Source organism: Magnolia sinica, chromosome 16, assembly GCF_029962835.1.
Source record: "Magnolia sinica isolate HGM2019 chromosome 16, MsV1, whole genome shotgun sequence".
NCBI lineage: Eukaryota > Viridiplantae > Streptophyta > Magnoliopsida > Magnoliales > Magnoliaceae > Magnolia > Magnolia sinica.
In genome coordinates, this window is record NC_080588.1 from 61,075,278 (window position 1) to 61,099,887 (window position 24,610).

Below are 24,610 nucleotides of genomic sequence, written 5' to 3' on the forward strand. Positions count from 1 at the left end.
TTGCCTTGAAATTTGTACCCTCCAAATAGACCGTTAATAAAATAAATCCAGGGACGGTCCAGATTCAACTACAAAAATTCCCAAGGAATCTTAAAATCAGGTAGGGATATGGACATGGCCTACCCACTGTATAATCAACATAACAACGGTGTGGATTACTAAACCGTGGGTCCAGCTTGTCAGAAACCAAAACCCGAGTATGGTGCGCAAATGCCTCAGTACCTATTATTTATTCTCTATCTGTCCGAAATTTAAAATAACGACCGTTAGTTACCGACTGTAAATTCGGACAAAATCATTACCACTGCCTTCCTCTCCTTACTGTTTTTGCTTTCACAAACCGCAATTTTCTGCAACTGCTTTTTTTTATTTTTTATTTTTAAATTTCTTTTTCTTTCTTTACTATTCCTCTTATCCTTTTATATTCTTCTCTCTCCCCCTCTCTCGTTCTCACCTCTTGAAAAAGCTTTGAATAGGAAGGACAGAAAGGCAAAGGAGAGAGAGAGGTAGAGCTTTTGGGTGCTGTAGAAGCAATGGCCTTTGCTGGAACAACCCAAAAATGTCAGGCTTGCGACAAGACGGTTTATCTTGTCGATAAGCTGACCGCCGATAACCGGATCTTCCACAAGGCCTGCTTCCGGTGCCACCACTGCAAAGGAACTCTCAAGGTTGGATTATTTCGTTGTTGTTGAATTGTCTTGAATTGCATTTTTGGAGCTGGGTTTTTTTATGGTTGTTGATGGTTTTCATTTTTGTTCTTTTTTTAATTAATTGTGGTTTTTAAAAAAATGAGTTTGGGTATTGGTTTGGTGGGATTTGGGATTTTTGGGGTAGTTTTTTCAAGACCCAAGCGGTTGAATTACCAAGAAAGTTTTGATCTTTCTGTGAAATTATGAAGGTGGTTGATGGCGTTTCTGTTTTTTTATTGTGTTGTTTTGATACGAGTTTTTAATGATTTTGGGTTTTGGGTTTCACCGTTGTATTTGGAAATTTTGAAATCTTTTTCAAGACCCAATTGGTTGAATTGATGAATCATCGTGACTCTTTCTATGAAATATTGAGGGTGTAGATCCTGCATTTCCATTATTAGCAGTAGTTTCTATCTCAGGTTTTTTTTTCTTTTTTTCCTTTCTTTCTTTCTTTCTTTCTTATGGTTGTGTGCACAAGGACTTGAATACTTGGTCTTTCTTTTTAGACCAATTTTGTTGAATTGCTTAATTATCATGGAAGATATGGTTTTTCTATGAAAATTTAGATGGGCTTGTTTCGAAAAATTTTAGATGAAATATTTACATGGGCTTGTTTTGAAAAAAAAAAAAAAAAAATCACCTCAAGCTTATTGTCGATGTTTTATTTTCTGGGTGAATGAATTTTAGATGTGAAGAGAGGGATCTCTATTTTCTTTTTCTTTTTCTTGATTTTCTGTAAATGGGCTTCAATCGGTACTGATAATCCATAGTCTCATTCCAATTCGATCAGATCCCCCAATTCCTCTTTTGTTCTGTTTCATTTTGCAGACTAATCTGATCTTAGATTCATGTTTGAAAAAAAAAAATGCAATGTAATGGCAATTTATCTCAGAAATCAACAGCTTAGTTGCAAAATCATCAGTTATGGTATCAATGTATGTTAGATTAAAGATCTAATGGGACTCTATATTAAGATGTGAAAAGAAGGCCTAGATCTATACATTTCCTTCCAGAATCTTAGAAAGAAAATTACTGGCTTGAAATAATGCATGTATTTATGTGTTTGATCAGATATGGCATATCAATGCCAATCAAGAGCTATATTGCAAAAATATGTATTTTGGATTTAAAATCTTATTTGCTTTGATTTCATATCCATACGTGTTCTTTCCTTTCGCATGAAAATTTTAATTTTCCTGAAAGAAAATTACATTTCAAGGACTTAGAATTTCCAAAATCAATGACAATTTCCCTTCTGCAGCTTGGAAACTACAACTCTTTTGAGGGAGTTCTCTACTGCAGGCCCCACTTCGATCAGCTCTTCAAGAGAACTGGCAGCCTAGATAAAAGCTTCGAAGGTAACGAACGGCCTACATTCATTAATCAGTCCATTAAATCCATCAAACTTCTGTCGTCCCCTTTTTGCAACACTCAAATCTCTCATATACATCCTGTTTCAGGAACCCCAAAAGTCGTCAAGCCCGAAAAACCTGCCGAAAGTGAGGTAAATCTCTCAAATTTACAGCATTGCATATGCGTTTGGATGCACTAGTTTCATCATTTCAGCTGGTTTCTAACACTTGATGAACTGCTGCTGATCTTGAATATGGGCTTGCTTGAACAGAACGCCTCTGCTAACAAAGTGTCGAATATGTTCGCTGGTACGAGAGAGAAGTGCGTTGGATGTAAAAGGACAGTGTATCCAATCGAAAAGGTAATCACAGCCATTGCCATCATCTTAGTTCAATTTTAGTGCTATACATGTCCAAATAGGTATGTAATCTTGAGAAAGTCTAGTAGATTGAACAAAGAAGATTCAGGGTCACCCGACAATGTGGGCCCCACTTTACGTTGATTGAATTGGGCTGGCTGTGAACATGACCTGGTTGTGGACCACACATGTATGAGGAAAATTGCTGGTTAGAATGAAACACAACCAACAGTCCATATTCAGTGTATACAAAGTAACCATCCCAATTGAGCTGTTTGTGACAGACCCCACCTGACGAAAGGCACCACATGGCATGATGGTGGGGCGCACACACATAACTAATTAGCATTTCTCATACAATTATAATTCTTAGACTACATAACTAATTAGCATTTCTCATACAATTATAATACTTAGACTACATTCCAACAAACATTTTTATTTTATTTTTTTTATCATCACCGTACGAGTACCCATCCGTGCCGAATCATCACCTGTCCATCTACATTTTCCAGGTCACTGTCAATGGAACTGCATACCACAAGAGCTGCTTCAAGTGCACCTATGGAGGGTGTGTGATCAGCCCATCCAACTACATTGCACACGAAGGGAAGCTGTATTGCAAGCATCACCACATCCAACTCTTCAGAGAGAAAGGCAACTACAGCCAGCTTGAGAACGACAATGAGAAGGACACAGATGAGACTGTAGCCGCTGCAGAATCGTAATCTGTCGGACCCGATTGTGTTTTGCCATGCTGTTTTGTTACAGTCTCTTACATGTTTGGATTGGGAGTGTTTGAGATGTTGCCAAGAAAAAAACACTTGTGGGCTGTTGTTGTTTTTCATCTTTTCCTTGTTTGGGTTCCTTGAGATTGTTGGAACATATTAGCTTAAGATCAGACATGGCCCATTTGATGATCATATCTGCATGCTACTGCCCTGATATCTGTATGTCACAATCCTAGTTGGGTTCCTATTCATTTTCAATAAATGTTAGTGGGCCCCACTAAGTTAGTTCTTAGTGGGGCCCTACTGATTTTGTGATGTTTGATTCTTAGATGGAGGATCACATGGTGGAAGAATTGTAGACTTTAAACAGATCTATAAGTGGGCCCGATCGTGCAGGATCCCGACCATTCACCAGGTGGGCCGCATACCTGGTCCAAAAATCAGGTTGGTTCGTTCATCAGGTGGGCCACTTAGTCATTAGTGGGCCCCTACTGATTGATGCAGGATTGCATGGTAAAAAAGTGTGGACTTTTGAACAAATCTGTAAGTGGGCACAGGTGTGCGGGATCTGGGCCGTTCGCCAGGCAGGCTATGTACCTGATCCTAAAAGCTCAGAATAGTTTGCTTACCAGGTGGGCCACAGTGTAGAAAAATGATGAATGATTGAAAAAAGAATGACCATTAAAAAGGAATAGCTGATTTTGGGCCAGGGGACGTTCTTAGTGGGACCCACTTGTTGAATGGCCTGGATGTCATACAAGAGCCATGCTAGCAATTGGGCCTTAGACAATTCTCAAATACGAGCCATCACTTCACCCACTTGAGTCCACATGCAAACAGCTCATAACAAGCTGGCAGGAGACCTTATAATACATCTAATCCTTTTTTCCATGGATAAAGGCAATGATTTGATCAGATGGGTTGTACAGTGGGCCCCACTTTACAGCACATCCACTAACCACATGATTCCTCTGATATTTTGTAATATTCATTGACCTGATACCATGAATTTCTAACAAAGAAACACAAGCTTTTTTCAAATGTACTTTTATTCAAAATCCTTTTGAATTTCGTTTGCTAGAATAATATCCCAGCTTATTACAATAGAATACACTGCCACTTTAGCCTTTGAATCTGGGGTCATCTTTCAATGATCCAAACCGTTCTTAAGATGGGGCTCAACTTGGAGGAGCGATAGCCGGAAAACAAGAGCCCATTGACATTTTTTTGGGTGTTCTCCATCAGCGGTAAAGTCCGTCTGATAAACGGAATGGATCATTGAAAAGGACCCCGAATCAACGGCTAAAGTCCCAACATATCCTATTGCAATATGTCGGTATGTGTGGTAGCAAACCTCTTGATACAAACATCAAACGGCATTAGCCCACAATGCAGAGAAGTTCACCTGCAAGGTTTCCTTCCCACCATGTCACATGCATTAGGATGTCCATTTGTTGTGTGGCCCACCTGATGAGTGGATCGTTTTGATTTTTGCTCTGGGTGATCTTCATGGCATGACATGTTGAAGCTGAAAAAAGCGGAGGATTGGCACTTTAATGCCTGTTTGGATGCTACCTCAAAAGGGACGTTTGAGGCAGAAATGCCATTTTGAACCTTTGAATGCATTTTTGTAAGCCGTGTTTGGTACCCCACTCATTGAAATTGGTGGTAAAAGGTCCATTCGCCCTGTTTGGGAAAATGACCAACAAAGTCCATATGGACCTCCTTTTGTGGGAAAACCCTCCACCCATCTGCAGAAGATACCCTTAGAATATCCTTCCCCAATGGGTCTTTTGGGACCTGTTTGGATGCTCCCTCAAAAGGGGCATGTAAGGCATAAAACACCATTTTTAAGCCAAAGACGTTTGTCCCTTTCCATGTTGTGTGTTTGAATGCATTTTGGTAAAACCCCATTCGATCCCCTGCCATTGAAATAGGTGCTAAAAGGTCCATTCGCCCATGAACTTTCTTTTGTGGGGAAACCCTTTGCAGAAGATACCCTTAGATTCTCCTTCCACAATTGGGTTCCTGTAGAAAGACAAGATAGAGCTGACAAACCCTTTTGCTGCCATAGCCTCCGCCAAATTAGAACTCCAAATGCCTGTGAGGCCACCAAAAGGTCTAAAGAGCAGTCCATTTCTCCTTGTAGAATGATGCATGACAAGCATCACGATGGTTGTTTTGCTCTCGACTGTTGTGGACCTTATAGACCAATGTTGTCAAATGGCATAAGCGATCCTGTGTGATCACTTATGGCATAAGTGATCGCACAACTCGAGTCCTTACTCTTGCTCCAGTGGTAGACTCTCAGGAGTTTCAACACCTGGTCAAGGGTGTGAGTGCGTGTGTATATAAAAATAATAATAATAATAAAAATAAAAAAAGCGATTGCACAACTTTTTTTTTTTAATTTTAAAAAAAAAATTTGAAAAGTATGTGATCGCATAATCGCATATGCGATATACGATCACATATCATTCATATGGCATATGCGACTATCGCACATGCCATATGGATGGCATTATGCGCTTATGCAATCACATAATTATGCGATTGCTTTTGACAACATTGATATAGACTATGCAGAGATGGGGGCCACCGATCATATGCTTCCGCATTACCACTACCCGGTCAGCATAGGCATCGCTATATGTCGATCCATATACCGTTCAAATTGGGAGCAGTCTATATTGAAATACATGTGTGCCACACATAAACAGCTGCAAAGAGTGCAACTGTCAGCATTCTTATAATTTGATATAACATATATCTTGATAACAAAAGGTTAATTACATTATTTGGATTCCATTTACAACAGAGAATACATGCATGCATAGAAGCATAGGAATGCCCATCCTTTCTAATCAACACCATACCTTCTCTGATATCATACTGACCCAACAACCTATGGCCCACATTCATTACATTCCACTCAGCACTAGCACGAACAAGGATACATCTTAGTTTAACCATCGAAGGTCATAGATGGATCCAGTACCTGCTCCGCAACATCTTCCTTTTTTCGAGGCAGAGAGAATTTCTTGCCTTGCCTGATACAAATCCAGGTAGGATGGATTGCCCCCTCAAAGTCGGACCAAAAAGAATCAGAAGCTGATCAGCTCACCCCACCTTCTGAGCTCTTTTGGATTATCATCTCTTTTAGAAGTTGAGCAGCCATTATCAAGAGCTCCACCATCTCAAATCCTGCTGCAGAAACGCAGTCAACTTTCTCGGAGCTGGAGTCCCGCAAAACATCGGTTGGCTGATTGATGTTCTCATCAGGAGATCCAAGGTCAGCCTCACCTGACCAGCTGACAGGAAGCGAGCTGCCAAGGGCTGTCTTCACAAGTTTTGCCTCAAAAATAATACTATCTAATGCTTCAGTAATACTGTCAACAGGACCTTGGGATGCTGCAGCGTCATTTGCCTGGCAAATGGAATTTGAAGATTAAAATATGTTTTTTTTTTTTTTCCCATTTGAATAATGATTTTTATTTTTTATTTTTGGTATGGGAGGGTAAAAGGAAAGAGACGGAAACACATAGACATGATTATGATTACACGGGTGCATTGGATTATTCCCATAATGCGTGTGGAGCTGACAGTCTTACCTTGCTATTTAAGAAAACATGGGTACGTTAACAATTTGCACGAAGAAGAACCTGGTACAAATAATTGCACAGAGCACTTACCTTTAGAAGTGCAAGACGAAGCTTGTGAATTGAAGAGGTCAGATGCTCCATACTTGCAATGCTTTCCTGAAGGGTTGCATTTTCAACCTTCAACCTGCAACAGGCATAAAAAAGATTGAGAAAATTTCACCTTAAATTTGTGTTGGCGTCTGTTGTGTTTTGGCAATCGTCTGGGCAATCCATGCCCATTAAATTGTAATTTTAATCCAATAATAATAATAATAAAGATCTAAATGGATCTCGGTTTGCCAATCTGCCTCTAAAAGTATTGGAGTTTAATCTTTCTGAAGACAACATATGCTTACTATATAACCAAAAGAAACTTTCAATCCATGAAAGATAGGGACGAACAAATTAAAACATTAAAACAGAGCGGGAATCTATAGAAGTTGAGAAACAATTACGACCACGCTTTAAAGAAACCATCCGAAGCAGGACAGAAATGGAAACCAAATTGACCAAAACTGACAAGTTTGCGTGCGTGCATGCATGTGTGTTTTATAATTAACTTTTGCTTACCCATAAAATTTATTTAAAAAAAATAAAATTAAAATTAAATTTAAAAATTTAAAAAAAAAAAGGGTTATAACTACCTTTTTTCCTGAGAAAAAATCATGGCTATAACTATGCAATTTGCATGCTTTAAATGCATCAAAACTAGAAAGAAGGAAAGAAGAGTTTCCATTCATGCATGACGAGTGACGAAAGAATAACAGAGAAAAATAAGCCAAGATATTGGAAAGCAATGACTGCAAACTACCAAGTGCATTCTCCCACAAAGCTAGTGCACCATGTATTTTTTTAGCAAGCATATGAAATACTAATACAGACCTTGCAAAATCCACAGAATAATTTGGTCTTTTGTTCATGGGACTGCTCTCATCATTATTCACATGAACACCAGATTCATTTCCATGGAGATCCAATCTGCCGACCCAACGTCCTAGGTATGTTTTCTTCAGCAGATTTTTGAGTTTCCCATCTCTGTCACGAGCAGCCAGGCTTTTGTCCCCGTCATTGCTGAGAAAATTTCCTTGTTTCATTCCCTGACTGATGCTTCTGTAGAAGTGTGTAAGTTAAAATAACCTCAGAGTATTTCTGGAAATGAAAACTCAAGAAATTCAAAGGGATCAAACATTCTACAGCCAGTAAATACAACATAGAGGCAATACTTGCCCCAACCACCACCCAGGAAAAAAAAGAACTTGTAGTAGAAGGTTTCAGTTCATTCTTGACGACAAAAGATAGAAGCAAAGATGGGCACAGCATGTTCGGGCCTAAGGTATGTAAGGGAGTACTTGATAGAACCATGACATGAGAAGAATGATCTCACTTGGTTTGGAGCAATAAGGCTGGAGAACAGGAAAATTGTCCATTGAACAGAACAGGGAAATAAAGAAACAGCAGGAAAACAAAAAACAAAAAACAAAAAACAAAAAACAAAAACAAAAGGAAACAACAAGCAAATGAGGAAGAATGAAACACCCTATAAGAAGAAATAGGTGTGCAAAAAAGAACACCCTGATCCATAGCTCAAGTGGTAGACACAGTGAAAGATACCTTGTTTCAATACTGAGGTCTTGGTATCGATCTCTAGTGGGGGTGGTTAACAGTGAAGTGTGAACTGACAGTGGGGTGTACTAACAAGCTAACAAAAAATAAAAGGTGTGCAAAAAGGAAACTAGGTGCTTTCTGCGATACGTTAACATTGTAAAATGCAAATGATTAACACACCCTCACATTTTGTGTAATCACAGTAATAAGCTAGTATAATCATAATTAATTCTGCGCTCAGGCTGAAATGAATTATTTATGCATTATACACAGGTGCATTGGATTATTCCCATAACGCGCGTGGAGCTGACAGTCTTACCTTGCTATTTAAGAAAACATGGGTACATTAACAATTTGCAAGAAGAAGAACCTGGTGTCCTCACTCTTGCTCCGGTGGTAGACTCTTAGGAGTTTCAACACCTGGTCAAGGGTTCGAGTACCCATAGGTGGTGAAATCCCACTACTGGGGTTGTGTGTGTGTGTGGTAAATATATATATATATATATATATGCATTAAAAGCTTGTCGGGCCTATCTTTGTTTGTGTGTTTCTTTATTTGTTTATGATAGTTTAATGCCTTCCCTTAATCAGCCTTGCTGAAAATGTCAACAACCTATTTATTGGACAGACAACAGCTCCTTTGTAAGACAAAGTGACAGCATGTCAACATGCTTTGCATATTTTGATCTTCCATCATAGACAATTGAAACTGGTATGAATTGCAATGATTGAAGCTGCTGCTCTGAATTAATGCTGTGATGATTGAGAGCACAAATCGTTGAAGAGGAACATAAATTTGGATTTTTTTTTTTTTTAAGTCAAACAATTTGCCATCTCTATACACTCGCTTCGATGACTGAATGTGAAAGAAATGTTCCCAGCCACTCCATGATATGAAGTTTCCTCACAGAGGGATACGATAGATAGAGGTGTATCCTTTATTGTTTCCACCCCAGTCAGATTTTTAATCCTATCATCTACGTAACAAACCCATAGCAAACTTCAAACCATCATTTACTGCACAGTTCATGTATTCTCTTTGAAGTTTGCTCGCACAACTCTTGTTATGTACACACAACCGATTCTCCAAAAAATGTAATGTTGGGTCATTAAGTACCATACAGCATAACCCACTACATTCCTAGATCCCATAAGTGTATGTATGGTACTCTGATTCTTGAAAATGTAGTACCCAAGTAAGATACTAGGATGATCAAATAAGTGCAAGGACAAGGGACGCCTTTCTCTGAACTTGAAGTTTATATCTGCCCGGTAATCAGGATTTGAACCCTTGACCTAGTACTTATTGGAACACAGAGTGGATCGTAATAACTAGGCTATGAGGCTAACTTGTGAATATTCATTGCTGCAGATGTAACTAACAGGTTGCCGTTTTTCCCTGGCTGCTAGCAAAGTTAATGCTCCCTTTCTTTTTTTCTTTTTTCTTTTTTATATTGCCAATTGATTTTCATTGTTTAATTGTTCAAAATAAATATTAATTAATGACACGAAAAGGAGAAATAAAACACAACAGCCACAAACCATGTAAAAACAACCAATTATAACAAACTTAACCGGATCATAGCTGCTAGCAAAAGCATTTAAGACACCCTTATTTATATGAGGGAAGAACTTCAAATTCCCATACAAGTCTGTCTAGAATTTATCCAAATTTTGCTAAGGTCTTTTTGCAAAAGATTTACCAAGTCATATAAACTTGTTCAATCTGAGAATAGCTTGGTTAAGTTCTCACATCCCAGGTTTTAAGGAAAACTGAGTGATACCTCAAGTGACCCTGATCCATAGCTCAAGTGGTAGACTGAGTGAAAGATAGCTCGTTTCAACACTGAGGTCTTGGTATCGAACCCTAGTGGGGGTGGCTAACAGTGAAGTATGAACTGACAGTGGGGAGTACTAACAAGCTAACCAAAAAAAAAAAAAAAAGTGGTACCTCAAGTGCCAGATTGAGTTTTTAATTTCCATCTTAGACCTCTTTTGTTTTGTTTCTTTTCCTTCTTTTCTCCATAATTATTATTAAAGAGAACGGGTGCATGAGGACTTCCATCACCAATCCTAGCCTTTGCCCAAGACGCTTACTTTGGAGTTCTGATGCTATCTGGTGAGAAGACTTTCTGATGAATGACAGAAATTTTTTTCAGAGAACTGAATGAGTATGTCAAAAAGTGGAGAAGAAATTGCAACAAGTAGAAAAGATCTACCGACACCCTCTTTATCCGAAGTCTCAGCCATCTCATACGCCCCACTCACTATATGGGCAAACAAAATGATTGGCTCTACCAACTAAATCTCTTGCCAAAAGACTGCTTAGGTGGCTTCAAATACCAGGTTGCAGCTCTTCTTTCTTTCTTTTCTTTTTTTTTCTTTTTTTTTTTTAAAAATTTATTTCTCCAAGAAATTTTGGTTCTGGACATCAGTTCTTTAGTTCAAGAAAAAGAAGTCCACATTTTTTACTCCTCGGCAATTTGAAACAGAAAACAAACATTCTGGATGTTAGACAGTGTTTTGGTCTATAGAATGATTATTATCTGGGTTCAAGCTCATGGATCAATGGAAGACATTGTCTGCTTCAACATTGAAGTCCCAAGTTCAAGCCAGCTTACCTACCAAAAAGGGGGAAAAGGGTATTCCCTATCTCTGAGTTTCACTTATTTACCTGTGCAGGTACACTTCAGTCATAATCATAGACATGATTATTATACCCATAAGAATAATGTTAACAAGTTTAATCCCTTCAAATCATTCTTGAGCATTAGTTATGATGCGCAGACATGGATGCAGATATGGAGATGGATATAGAGAGCAGGAATACAACTCCACATTTGCTGAAGTCAAGGCCAAGGATATGAAAACAGGTATATGAAATTCATAGGAGCCCAGAAAGTTATGAACCCAACACGATATGATATTGTTTAAACACCTTAGAAGTATCCATGCCATCACTGATATTGACAAGAAACAATACTAGTACCTTTAAGTGATGCAAGCCCACGACCCACCGTAGGGCCCAACATGTGCTGATTTTAGAATGTTTATTTATAGAAATATCAAGAAATATCAAGAAATTCATGCCATCACTGATATTGACAAGAAACAATACTAGTACCTTTAAGTGATGCAAGCCCACGACCCACCGTATGGCATAAATATCAAGAAATTCACTATTTTTTGAAGATATGGGGGCTGATCTAAAGATGTGATTGGAGATATGGGGAGATATGATTGAAGATATGGGGGCTGATTTAAAGATGTGATTGATGATTGTTTCTTAGATTTGCTTTTACTATTATTAGGCTTCTTGCCATCTTAGGAAGATTAGATTCCTAGATTTGCTTTTACTATTGTTACTCATGTTGTCATCTTAGGATGATTTGATTGATTTCAAATCAATTAATCAACTTAACAGTTGGGGAATTTTCATTAAAGATTCATTTAGGATCTATAAAAGAGGGGTATTATAGGATGTAGACATTCCAAAAGCTTCTGAGTTTTTTCTTATGTATTGTAAAAAAGAAGTTTGATATCAATAAAAGTTATTTCTCCCACTCCATTATTCTTGTGGGTGTGCTCTTGTCCATTTCTTTGCGGTTCGGGTGTCAAGGTCTCATTGACTCAATAACCAAGTTGCATCATTTTGGTATCAGAGTGGATCATCCTTGGGTATTTTCGACTCTACAGCATCTCCTAACGGCTTTGAAGAGGGTGACACTTGAAGAGTTTGCACAAGTAACCCATTTGATCCACGTACTCATAGAGTGAGTAGATCAACTCACACATACGGTAGGCAAGCTTACTAATCAAGAGGGAGAGTTCCAGCATGTAGAGAATTCAGAGACCAAAGTTGGAGCACGTGGACATGTAGGGGAAGGTCCCCACCAAGGTCCAAACCAATAACAAGCAATCCTGAATTATGAAGACTCCAATAATCGAATTATTGGAACGAGACAAAGAACCTGGGATTAAGGTAGAAATTCCACAATTCTATGGTTAGTTGCATGTTGACAACTTCATCGATTGACTAAGGTGAAAAAGAAGTTCGAGTATAAAGAGAGGGAGGACACTCGGAAAGCTAAGTTAGCAACTATGAAGTTTTCCAGTCAACCATTAACATGGTGGGATGATCTTCAGGCCAAACGAATCACTCAAGGTAAGAATAAAGTAAATTCTTGAAAAAATATGAAATGTTAAAAAGGAAGTTCTTGCCCGAGACTTATGCCCGTGATCTCTATCAAAGATGTCACAATCTACATCAACAGAACAAATAGCTAAACGAATACATTGAAGAGTTCCATATATTGACGTCACACGCAAGGTTTCATGAGAATGACGACCAAAAGATCTTGAGATACCTTAAAAAAAATTTAAACTAAACATCAAAATTGAATTGGCTTTCAGAGATGTATTTAAGATGTCCGATGCATAAACATTTGCATTAAAAGCTGAGGACATAATTAATTGGGGACTTGGATTATTTAGTGCCCACAAGGACTGTCATTGACAATGGGACAATGTAATAACTTCCCGCATAAGGCAATCATAAGACCTCCCCATAGGTCAAGGGACGATGGGCCAACATCTAACAATGAAGCCAAACCCAACCCAGGAGAGATGGTTATGATGAAGGGCTAATGCCCCCAACTTAAGGCAGCATAATACTCATTTCATGTACTTTAAGTATAGGCAACCGGGACATCGTTCTTTTCACTCTCATGAACATTAGTCCACAATTAAAGTGAATTTGGTCAAGGAAGGAGAATGTGTTGAAGATTCTCCTGAATCATGAAAATGAAAGTTGAAGATGACACAGAATATGAAGAACATGCATGTGAGGATGGAGTACATGTTGGGAAAGATACAACAGATGTCTATGATGATTGAGGCAAATCGTTGGTTATTCAACGGACTATGCTATTGATGCTCCGGGTGATTGATGAGGGGCGATAGTTGTGACATGATATCTTCCATACTATTGCACTTTTTTTAAGATCATACTATTTGCACATTTGATGAGAAGATATGCATGATCTTGGTAGACAGGGAGAGTTGTGAGAACATGATCTCACAAGAAATTTTGAATAAATTAAAACTCAATTAACATAAGCATCCATGCCACACCAGATTTATTGGTTCAAGAAAAGGATAGAAGTTTCTATTAACTCCAAATACTTAGTTTTATCTTTATTAGATTTAGATCTAACTATAAGGATTTATTCTTTATTGGATCTAAATACAAGGATTTATTCTCTATTGGATCTAAATACAAGGATAATGTGTGGTGGGACGTGGTCCCCATGGATGCATGCCACATTTTGTTAGAGAGAATGTGGTTGTAGGATTAATATATGGTGCAATTGGATCGAGCTAACACCTATTACTTCGTCAAGAATGGTGTTTATATCACACTGCACCTAGTGAAAGATCTTTCAGCACCTAAATCCGATAAAGAAGATGGTAAAAAATTGCTCAATGTAGAAAAGATTGAAGAAGAAAGCAATGAGACTAACATCATTTATGTCTTGGTTGCTAAAGAAGACAAAACAGTCAAGATGTTCCGCTTCCAATACAAGAGCTCCTTCATGAATATGAAAACTTGGTACCCTAAGAACCCAGTTGGACTTCCTCCTATGAGGAACATTCAACAACACATTGATTTGGTGCCGAGTTCGAACATTTCTGAATCTTGTGTATTACCGAATTAGTCCAACCAAACAAATTGAACACCTAGCGGTTGAATGGTCCAACATAAAGAAGTGCAAAAGAAAGAGAAAAAAAAAAAACCGTAAGAAGGATGTCAAGAGAGCCTAGCAAGTATTGAAAAGCAACAAATGAACATCACCACAAGAATATGTATATAAAGAATGTCACTTGTTGGACCAGTTCAGATAGGCTTATGCAGTTGTGATAGTGGATGTTGAGGCTAAGTGGTGAGTTAGTATTTAGCTACACAGAGAGGCTTTGTTTTGGGACTATGATTTCTTGTATTTTTTTTTTTCCTTTTTCTATTATGGGTTGTATAGCTATGATACACGATAGCTGAGGCTTGTCTCTTTTTGAGGTGCTTACCAGAATGATTATACAACATTGTTGCCAAATTAACAAAGTTACAGGTGGTGTGCTCCCACCTTTCTTTTTTAAAAAATAAAGAAGGTGGTGTGCTCCCACATTTCTTTTTAAAACAAATAAAGAAGGTAACTAAGTTATGGTTTATCTCTGCAAAGGAAGGTTTCTAAGAGATGCTTATAATAAGTTCAAGTCTAAGAATATTGGCCCATGCCAAGTCATGAGGAAGTTGGGTGACAATGCCATCGGGGTCATTTGGATGCCTCTAATTTTTTTAGTTGTAAACACATTACACCTGAAAAGAGTTTCAGGTGTAATCGGCTTACATGCTATTCCATTTGGCTTTTAAGTGGTAATCTATTCACAGGTAAACAGATTGTGTGTTTGGCTAGCCTATAAAGTGTATACATTGAATAAGTAGGTATTCATAAGAAAGACTTGATTTTTTTTGGGCCCTAAGAGAGCATTAAAGCATGCACAAACTAAACAGATTGGATATCTTCCACAGATCATAGTGGGCCCAAAATGCAATATATAAGTTTTTAATGATGGATGTTCCATCCTTCCCTTGTGTGGGCCATTTGATAATGGACGAGCTGTTTTTTTAGGGCCAAAGGACAGCATCAAGGGTAGTACATGATGGATAGATTGGATGTCCCATACACATTACGGTGGGCCCCACATATCATGAGTGTATATTAACCATTGTGTTCTAACATGTGAAAAGACTTTACCTGCAATATGAAACATGGCTTTTACCAGGTTTCAGATTACAGCTAAAAGAGGTAATCTGTTTACAGCCTGTAAAGCCTTTACGGGCAAATACATGCATCCAAACAGCCCCTGTAATCAGATTACCTGTAATCCCTTTACAACTTGAGGACTTTACAGGCATCCAAACGACCCCTATATGATCGAGTAGCCAGATGACCTTAGATATCTTGTTGACTTTCAATGTGATGGATTTGTACAAGTACAATGGCAAGGTGTCCAACGTGCAAGATGAAGTCATTACCAATATGGATAAACAACTCCTAAAGAAAAAAGAAGTAAGAAGTTGAACAAGTGTTGCGCATGAAGACTATTGACACTCGATGGGGCCAATACAAGTAATATTTGGTGAAACGGAATTCTGAATGCACAGGGATCACAGGAGATGAATTCAAAAGATTGGATCTGAACGTCTACTAGTATGAAGTGTCCATCTCACCAAATTCGAGTTCTTTCCAACCTGGGGAATGATGAAAGCCCACAATGGCCCAAAATGTGCTAATTTCGTGACTGTTTATAATATATTAGAGCCTAAAAATCAAGAATTGTAATTTATTATTTTTTAAAGATATGGAGGCTGATTTAAAGATGTTATTAGACATACGGTGAGATGTGATTGAAGATATGTGGGCTGATTTAAAGATGTAATTGAATTGAGGATTTTGAAGATTATTTCATAGATTTGTTTTTACTATTATTAGTCTTGATACCATCTTAGAACGATTAGATTGATTTGAAATCAATCTTAATAGTTGAGGGATTTTCATCAAAGATTCATTTACGGTCTATAAAAGGGGAAGTGTTATAGGGGGCAGGCATTCCAAAATTTTCTTAGTGTGAGTTTTTGTAAAGTATTGTAACAAGAAGTTTGATATCAATAAAGTTATTTCTCCCTCTCTACTCCACTATTCTTGTGGGTGTATTCTTGTCCATTTCTTTGTGATTTTGGGTACTGAGGTCTCATTGACTCAATAACCATGTTGCACCACAAAGCATATGGAAGCATTTGGGTATCCTAGGATATTAGTAAATTCCAACAGTAACAGACCCACTGTTCCACATGATTAAAGAAGTGCTTCCATAGACATAAAAGTAAATAAGATAACTGAAACAGAAGGAAAGCCTCAATTGATAAAGTACTCATTTGTATTGATCAATTAAAGAACAAACATACTCTTGCAGCAACAGATATTCCTGCCTTAATTGTGCCAACTCCATAAGAGCCTTCACCTTCTCATTTGTTACCTAGTACATAAGGTGAAATTACAGACAGGTAAGCAACATTGGGTACGAGGTTCATAATCAATTTAATGACCAAAACTAATTATGAAAATGAGAGTCCATGCATTATATCTAGTATTATAAGGAAAAAAAGATACATAGTTCCATTCTCTATGTATGTGTAGTTCCATTCTCTATGGATGTGTAAATCCAAAATTAGATATGTATATCATTCATTCAACTAAATAAATCAAGAAAACACACTACCCATTACAGGGCTAGATGATGAGAAAGAAGGAAGAGATTGTACAGCTTTGAATTATGTAACAATGTAAAATATTTGTTGCATCAGCAAGAATTTACAGAATATGTGAAAATGGATTTCATAAAAGTGCTACATTATATCAGTTGTAGCATCATATATAGTCATATATGTGAAACTGGAAGAGAGAGAGAGAGAGAGAGAGAGAGAGAGAGAGAGAGTAGAGTTGACGTATATTTCCCTCTCTCCTTACAAGAGATAAGCTTTAATTAGAAACTAGCCCAATCACAATAAAAATAAATAAATTAAAAAAAAAAATAATAATAATAATAATAATAAGAGGAATCACACTCTAATACAATGCACCATTGGAGTACACGATGCTGTGTATTAAGTGACCATCGACTTCGATGTGCTTTGTGCATCCATGGAAGAGTAGGTTGGATGCAATGTATATAGCTACTAGATTATCGCAATGTAGGGGAATTGGGAAAGATGGTGAATCCCATATCCTAAAGGATGATTTTCACCCATAGTAATTCACAAGTTGCATGAGCCATTGCATGACATTCTTCTTTGGAAGAGGAGCAAGCGACAACGGATTGCTTCTTGCTTTTCCAAGTAACCAGATTTCCTCTTACAAATGTGCAATACCCTATACTAGAGTGTTGATCGAGGAAGAACAATCCCAAGCAACATCACAAAGCCCGATCATTAAAGAAGACTTCTACTAGGTGCAGCTTTTAAAATAAGATGATGACAACAAGATCGTTGCATAAATCTTACTTACAATTCCAATAGTGTAAGAGATATTTGGCCAAGTAAAATTGAGATAAATATATCATGCAACTTATGATTTACCTCAATAGGTATGTCAACCAAGCGCGAGCATCAAGTAAGCCATCCTCGAAAAGAAGATCTAGAACATACTTACATTGGGATGGTTACCGATTGTAAATGCAGGCTGTTATATGGCCCATTCTTAGGCCCATCTAGGTTTAGAAGGTAATTAGTGTAGCCAATGAATGAAAATCGTCAACCGTACGCAATCGTATCAAACCCTAGGACCAAATCATGTCCAAACACACCCAATCCAAGAATAAAGATTCTTCCACTTGAAAAGGATGGGGGAAAAAACAATGCAATAACCAATGATAATCAAAGCTCTCACTAGTTTTGATGGCCTAAATCATACGTCCCACTTGTGAAAACATGCACTTGCATAGACCTTAGCCCAAGTCTTGTCAAGAAGATAAAAATGTCCCAGAAGCCACTAGACATTTTATGTTTGTAAAGTTTTTATATGAAAGGAAACAAAAGAAAAGCCCTAGCACTAATCTGGCCCTTATATCAAGCATAAACTATGGGCTAAATGTTATAATCTCAGCCCTACAAATTTATTTTAAAAGAAAATGACTAAAATACCCCTATCTACTTAAGTGAGATATAAGCAAAGAAAAAATAAATCACAATTCATCCAAAAATAATATAAAATTCGGAACTAAAGCAAGATGCCACCAAAAGACCCTTTTGTGGAACCAAAACTATAACACGGGTGCCACAATGTGTGGTCCATTGATGGGTCTACAGATTTGGCCCAATATGAAAGATATTTGGAGCCCTTACCGCCCTCTGATCCATCTCAAAACTCCTCAGCAAGTACATCAACCTAATCCATCAACATTTGGTTGTCCTAGTCCTCATCATCCTTCCCGGGTTGGGAAGGACTCAAGCTCTAGTCCAATTCACTATTCGCTGCCCTATATGGTATAAGATTAACAATATTGAACAATTAGAAGTGCTCACTTTAGGTGGTAGCTCAATGCGATCGGTGTTGTCATTAATCTGCTCCAATATCTTACACGGACCAATTTTTTCTACTTTAACCTGTTGTAAGCGCCCACCATAAACCCTTTTTTCTTTTTCTTTTTTCATGTAAACCCGCACCAGATCTCCCTCTTCAAAAATTGCCTTCAAACGTTGACTATCTGCTGCAAACCTTACATGGGACAGAAGGCTAACATTCCCCATAGTCACGAGTTTCGCTCAGAGCCTCTTCATGGGTTTCAATTCTATTTTCCAATTATCTTTCATAAAGGTGTACGTATTTTTTCAATTGTCGTGAATGGTCCGCATGGTCGACTTAATAATGTGGCACACGACCATCCCTTGGACTACGTCACACCATATATTGTCATGATAGGCTTTATCGGTCATGAAAGAAACCAATCAACAATGAGAAACCTTTACCTCACCACCTTACTTAAACCAAGCAAGTTTATATGGATTTGGATGTCTCTCGGTCTTCAACTAGAACTTTACTAACAACCTCTTTGGATATGATGTTTTCACAATTGCTACCATCACAATCACCCCATAGACTTTGCCATTCATGGTGCAACTCGTGTAGAAGATATTAGCCAGCAACCAATCCTCTTCCTTAGGCAATTTGGGTGCAAGAAGAGCTTTTCGGATCACTAGTGTTTCTAGACCATCACCATATATTCTGTCATCTCCACCATTAGTGTCATAATCTGCACCATGTGTTCCCTTTGTGGTCTCACCCTGATCATCAATTGACTGTTCCTCCACAACTACTTTGGAGCTATCAGCTAAATTGACTTGCCACTTCCTACATTTTGAGAAAATATGCTCAATTCCGTAGCATTTGTAGTATTGGATATTATTCTGACCTATTCGTCCTACTACCTCATCGTTTAGAAATCGTGACCCTGACGCACGAGTGACATTTTTTTATTCGACTCAAATCCCTTGCAGGCTTACTACTACTCGGAATACTAGTGGATCAATTAGAGTTTCCATATGACCATACCTAGCTTTGCTCCTCTTTTCAACCAAGGCAGCATGCCCGTATGCTTCTGCAACAATAAACACTGGCTAAATCCCCAACCAATGTTCGAGTTGTCAGTATCACTACAAGTTTCGCTGGCTAGAGATAAAGATATAATATCGTTATCGCCGATAACTGGAAATGCGGGAAAATTGGGGAAACATGGAGAAAATTGTGAAATTTTTCAGTGAAACTTTAGGACATGCCTAAATACACATTTTATGGCTTGGGCCCAAAAATAAGACAAATCCACACCTCAAGTGGACATGAAACAGTGGTGATTGAAGGAAAAAACAAATATCAGCTTCATCCAAAGCTTTTATGACACCAAAGAAGTTTTTAATGTTGGCGTTCAATCACGCTGATTCTTGTGGTGTGCTTCACATGAGATTTGGATATACCTAATTTTTTGGCTCATACCTTAAAATGATATGAAAAAATGAATGAACGACATGGATAAACATAGACATTATGGTGGGTCCCCTGGATCCGCCGAGGTGGGTGGGACCCCTGACTATGGGGCTCACAGTGATGCATGTGCCTTAAATCTACACCGCCCAACCATTTTCAAAGCTCATTTAAGGCATAATCCAAAAAGTGAAGCATGCCCAAATCTTAGGTGGACCACACCACAGGAAACAGTCATGATCGAATCCCCACAACTAAAAACTTCATGAAGTCCACCAGAATGTTTATTTGCCATCCAACCTGTTTATAAGGTCACAGACCTATATGAAGAGACCACACAAATATCAGCTTGATCCAAACCTTGTGGCCCATAGGAAGTTTTTAATGGTCAATTACTACTGTTTCCTATACTATGGTCCATTTAAAATTTGGATCTGCTTCATTTTTTTGGGATCATGCCCTAAAATGAGTTTCCAATACAGATGAACGGCATGGATGTAGTCGCATACGTCAAGATGGCCCCAGAGTCTGGGTCACATGCACCTGGTGGATATCAGAATCCACCAAAGCTGCTCACTGTTACCCAGGTAACACCGTGTTATCTTTATCATGTGGGGCCCAATTTTATCGTTGTGATAAATCCACCCCATTCATCCGTTTCAAATAATCATTTTAGTATATGGTCCCAAAAATGAAGTAGATCCAAATCTCAAGTGGACCACACCAACGGAAACAATAGTGATTTAATCCCACCATTAAAAACTTTTTAGGAGCCATGAAAGTTTCCGATCAAGCTGATAATTGTGTTTTTATTTCATCCAGGTCTGTATGACCTAATCAAGAGGTTGGATGGCAAAAAAATATCACAGTGGCCCCACAAAGCACCAAGCCATGGAAGTCGCATGCCCACGACTTCATTGGGAAAAATCCGAAACAGATTGTGCACCGAGTAACTGAGTACGATGAGCGTACTGAGTAAAGTGTGTAGGGCCCAACGTGATTTATGTAGTTTATCCACTCTGTCCATCTATTTTACCCTATAAGTTTAGGGATTCATGTAAAAAATGAAGCATATCCAAACATCAAGTGGACCACACCACAAGAACCATTGTGAATTGAACGTATACCGTTGAAAAATTCTTACGGGCCACAAGTTCTGGATCAAGCTGATTTTTTATGATTTACCTTCATCCATAGTTATATGATCTGATGAACTATTTTGATGACAAAAAAAACGTCACTGTGAGCCGCCCTAGGAAGGTTTCAACGGTGGAATCATTATTCTCACCGTTTCCTTTGGTGTGGTCCACTTGAGCTTTGGATATGCTTCAATTTTGGGATTAACCACGAAAATGATCCGGAAAATGGATGGACGGAGTGGATAAACCACAAACATTTACGATGGGCCCAAGGGAGTTTACTCAGTACAATTAAGCGTACGAGTTACTCGCTACAAAAAAAAAAAAACGTGTTGGTGTAGGGATGTCACCAAGTTGTGGACCCACCATGATGTATGTGTTATATCTAAACCGTTCATCCATTTGGAGAAATCATTTTATGGTATGACTCAAAGAATGAGGCAGATCCAAAGCTCAAGTGGACCCAGAGCTGGGCATTTTTGGTCCGATCCAGTGGATCCGACCCGATCCTAGCCGATCCGACCCGATTCGAAGGCTTGGATCGATGCGGTTCGGCTTGAATTAGTCGGATCCGACCGTTCATCGGATCGAGGTCGGACCATGGCGAAATCGGACCGTTCCAATCCGAAATTCGGACTGAATGGATCCGATCCGAACCGTTCCGATTCGATCCGGAGTGATTCAACGGTGGAAATCAATACTTCTATTTCTTCTTGTGGTATGGTCCACTTGAGATTTGGATATTCATCAATTTTGGGTTCAACCACAAATGATTTAAGAAAACGAATGAACAGCGTGGATAAACCACATGCATTCTTGGTGGGCCCCAACATAGTTTACCAAGAGACATATGTGCTGTGCACGTCAAACACTTGCGTGCACAGCACGTCAGTGGCAGGCAGCTGAGTTGCAGGACTAGCTACTGAAGTTACGTCATCAAGTTCCGTGGGCCCCACCATGATGTATGTTTTGTATCCACACCTTCCATTCATTTGGAGAGATCATTTTAAGGCAATATCCAAATAACAAGTTAAATCTAAAGCTCCAGTGGACCCCAGCACAAAAAACAGTGGGACAATGAAGCCCACCGTTGAAAATTTCAAAGGGCCACAAAAGTTTTAGATCAAGCTAATATTTGTGTTTTCCTTATTTCACATTTTTTCTAAAACTTTTTAATAGGTTGGATTTCAAATAAACATTATGATGGACCTTAGGATAGTTTCAACAGTGGAAATCACTCTCCCCACTGTTTTCTTTAGTGTGGTCCACTACAGACTTTTATTTACCTCGTTCTTTGGCTTATACCATAAAATGATATCTAAAAATGGATAAACGGTGTGGATGTAACACATACATCATAGTGGGGCCCACAGAACTTGGTGACGCCAACTCAAAACCTTTATATATATTTAATCCGTGTTCAGAAGTAGCCCTGTAGGGCTGTACCGATATCGTGCCCAGCACGTCACTAGGCTGTGACAGCCATACATGTCGTGCAAAGAGAAGCAGTGACAGACTTCGAGCTCCGAGTTGTACGAACGGCTCAAATGAGATAAAAGTTACATGGCCCCACAGTTATGTATTTATTATATCCACAGCGTTCATCCATGTCTTGAGATCATTTCGGAGTATTATTAAAAAAAATAAAAATAAATAAAAATCATATCTGAAGATCAAATGGACCACACCACACAGAGCAGCGAGAATAATGATTTTTACTGTTAAAAATTCGTATGGCCCACCGTAACGTTTTATTTTCCATCTAACCCGATCCGAAATCTAACCAACCCGATCCGACTCGGTTTCCCTGACCGGGTCGGACCTGGTTCGGGTCAGGCAAACAGTGCGTCGGGTCTGTTCGGATTAGGTGTCCCGGACTCAATCCCGGATCGGATCCGGTTCGGATCAGATCACTTAGCTTTCGGCTCAGATCGAGTTGAACCAAATCCGATCCGACTCGGTCCGATGCCCAGCTCTAAGTGGACCCCACCATAGAAAACAATGGGGATTGAACGCCTACTATTAAAAACTTCAAAAGGGCCACAGAAGTTTTCAATCAAGATGATATTTATGATTTTTCCTTCTTCCTTGTCTGTGTGAACTTGTGAACAGGTTAGGTCTCAAATAAACATCGTGGTGGGCCCTAGAAAGGTTTCAACGGTGGGCATCACTAGCCCCACTATTTTATGTGGTGGCGTCCACTTGAGCTTTGGATATACCTCATTTTTTGACTCATGGAATAAAATAATCTCACCAAATGGATGGATGGTATGGATATAACAAATATATCATGGTGGCGTCCACGGAACTTGGTGATGTAGCGAATCGCTACTAAGCCTTTCTGCACTATTCTGCGTCCCCTATGTCATCGACAACTCGAAGTCGAAAAAAAAAAAAAACGTGAAATTTCATTCAGAGGGGGATTCTCACCGAAGAAAGAGGGACTTTTTAGGGAGGGTTTCAAAACCCTAAATGATTCCCAAATCGGGAGGAAATTCCCAAAATCCCTGATTTTTGCCGAATTTTCGAGCTTCCAATCGAGAAAGGTTTCTTACCTCTCTGTGCAATGTTCGAAGATTGGCGTTGTCGATCGAGGCATTATTCTGACTTTTGAGTTTCAATCAGCCAGGTACAAGATCACTCTCGCGTACTTACAAAAATAGCAAAATCAAAGCGATATTCCGATTTTATTTCCCGATTTTTACCTATTTATCGAAAAAAGAGGTCGTTGGCAACTGTTTTCTTGTAATAGGTTATGTGGTTGGTGGCTACAATCGATATTCTCCGCGATAACAAAATTATCGACGATATCGCCGATATTTCGCCGATAATCCGGAGAGACAAAAATTTGGAGTATTGATGTCGCTAGTCTAGCGACACCAATATTATCGGCGATAATATCAACATTTCGTCAACAATGGGAACACTGTCCCCAACTGGTTTGCAATAGTGGGTCGTAGCCCATTCATGAAGTGAGTAACCAGCTATACTCTTCGATCTTGAATAAATTATTTCAAGCTACCAGATGATGGAACTCTTCCGCGTATTCTTCTTTGGTCTTGTCCCCTTGTTGGACATGCTATAATCGTTGAAAAAGAGACTACACATAGTTGATGGGTAGAAAGACCTCATTTATGAGCGACTTCATCTTCTCCCATGTTTTCAATTTGGACTTTCCACGCCTTTCTTGAGTGGTCTTAACATGTTCCCACCACGCTGAAGCTCTACCCTTAAACTTTGCTCCGTGCACATCTTTGTAACAAAAAATTATTTCCCTTGCATGGATCCAATCCAAAAAATCATCCCCACTTATACTGCCATGATATTCAAGGACTTCCACCTTCACTTCCAGCTCTCTACTTCGGTTATAATAATCCCTCCTTCTCACTCATCGCGGCTCAATAAATAGAGCTTCACGATGGAATAGATTAATGTCACTCCCACTCGATTCATTGTCATCGTCTTCTTGAGTTGATAGTTCATTCCTCGCTAATAGCATGGCA

General features: G+C 38.8%; 2 protein-coding genes and 1 long non-coding RNA gene across 7 annotated transcripts in view; 1 reads left to right on the forward strand and 2 right to left on the reverse strand.

The window, feature by feature from the left end:
* Window positions 1-374: 374 nt before the first annotated feature.
* Window positions 375-3,323, forward strand: LOC131229457 (LIM domain-containing protein WLIM1-like). Its single transcript, XM_058225422.1, has 5 exons — window positions 375-668; window positions 1,951-2,047; window positions 2,150-2,193; window positions 2,314-2,403; window positions 2,916-3,323. Exons 1-5 carry the CDS (start codon window positions 534-536, stop codon window positions 3,126-3,128), a joined length of 579 nt encoding a protein of 192 aa, XP_058081405.1. The 5' UTR covers window positions 375-533; the 3' UTR covers window positions 3,129-3,323.
* A 2,516-nt stretch (window positions 3,324-5,839) lies between these two features.
* Window positions 5,840-24,610, reverse strand: part of LOC131229456 (uncharacterized) — a 51,613-nt gene continuing 32,842 nt past the window's right edge. For all 5 annotated transcript variants that reach the window (XM_058225418.1, XM_058225417.1, XM_058225415.1 and 2 more), the window contains 4 exons: window positions 16,401-16,471; window positions 7,655-7,882; window positions 6,824-6,917; window positions 5,840-6,558 (listed from right to left, as the gene is read on the reverse strand). In XM_058225418.1, coding sequence (XP_058081401.1) covers window positions 6,247-6,558; window positions 6,824-6,917; window positions 7,655-7,882; window positions 16,401-16,471 — 705 coding nt within the window. In that variant the 3' untranslated portion in view covers window positions 5,840-6,246. The remainder of the gene's footprint in view (window positions 6,559-6,823; window positions 6,918-7,654; window positions 7,883-16,400; window positions 16,472-24,610) is intronic.
* Window positions 9,140-11,458, reverse strand: LOC131229458 (uncharacterized). The gene is made up of 2 exons (XR_009163335.1): window positions 10,329-11,458; window positions 9,140-10,161 (listed from the first exon to the last, which is right to left on the reverse strand). It is a non-coding gene; the product is annotated as an uncharacterized LOC131229458 (long non-coding RNA).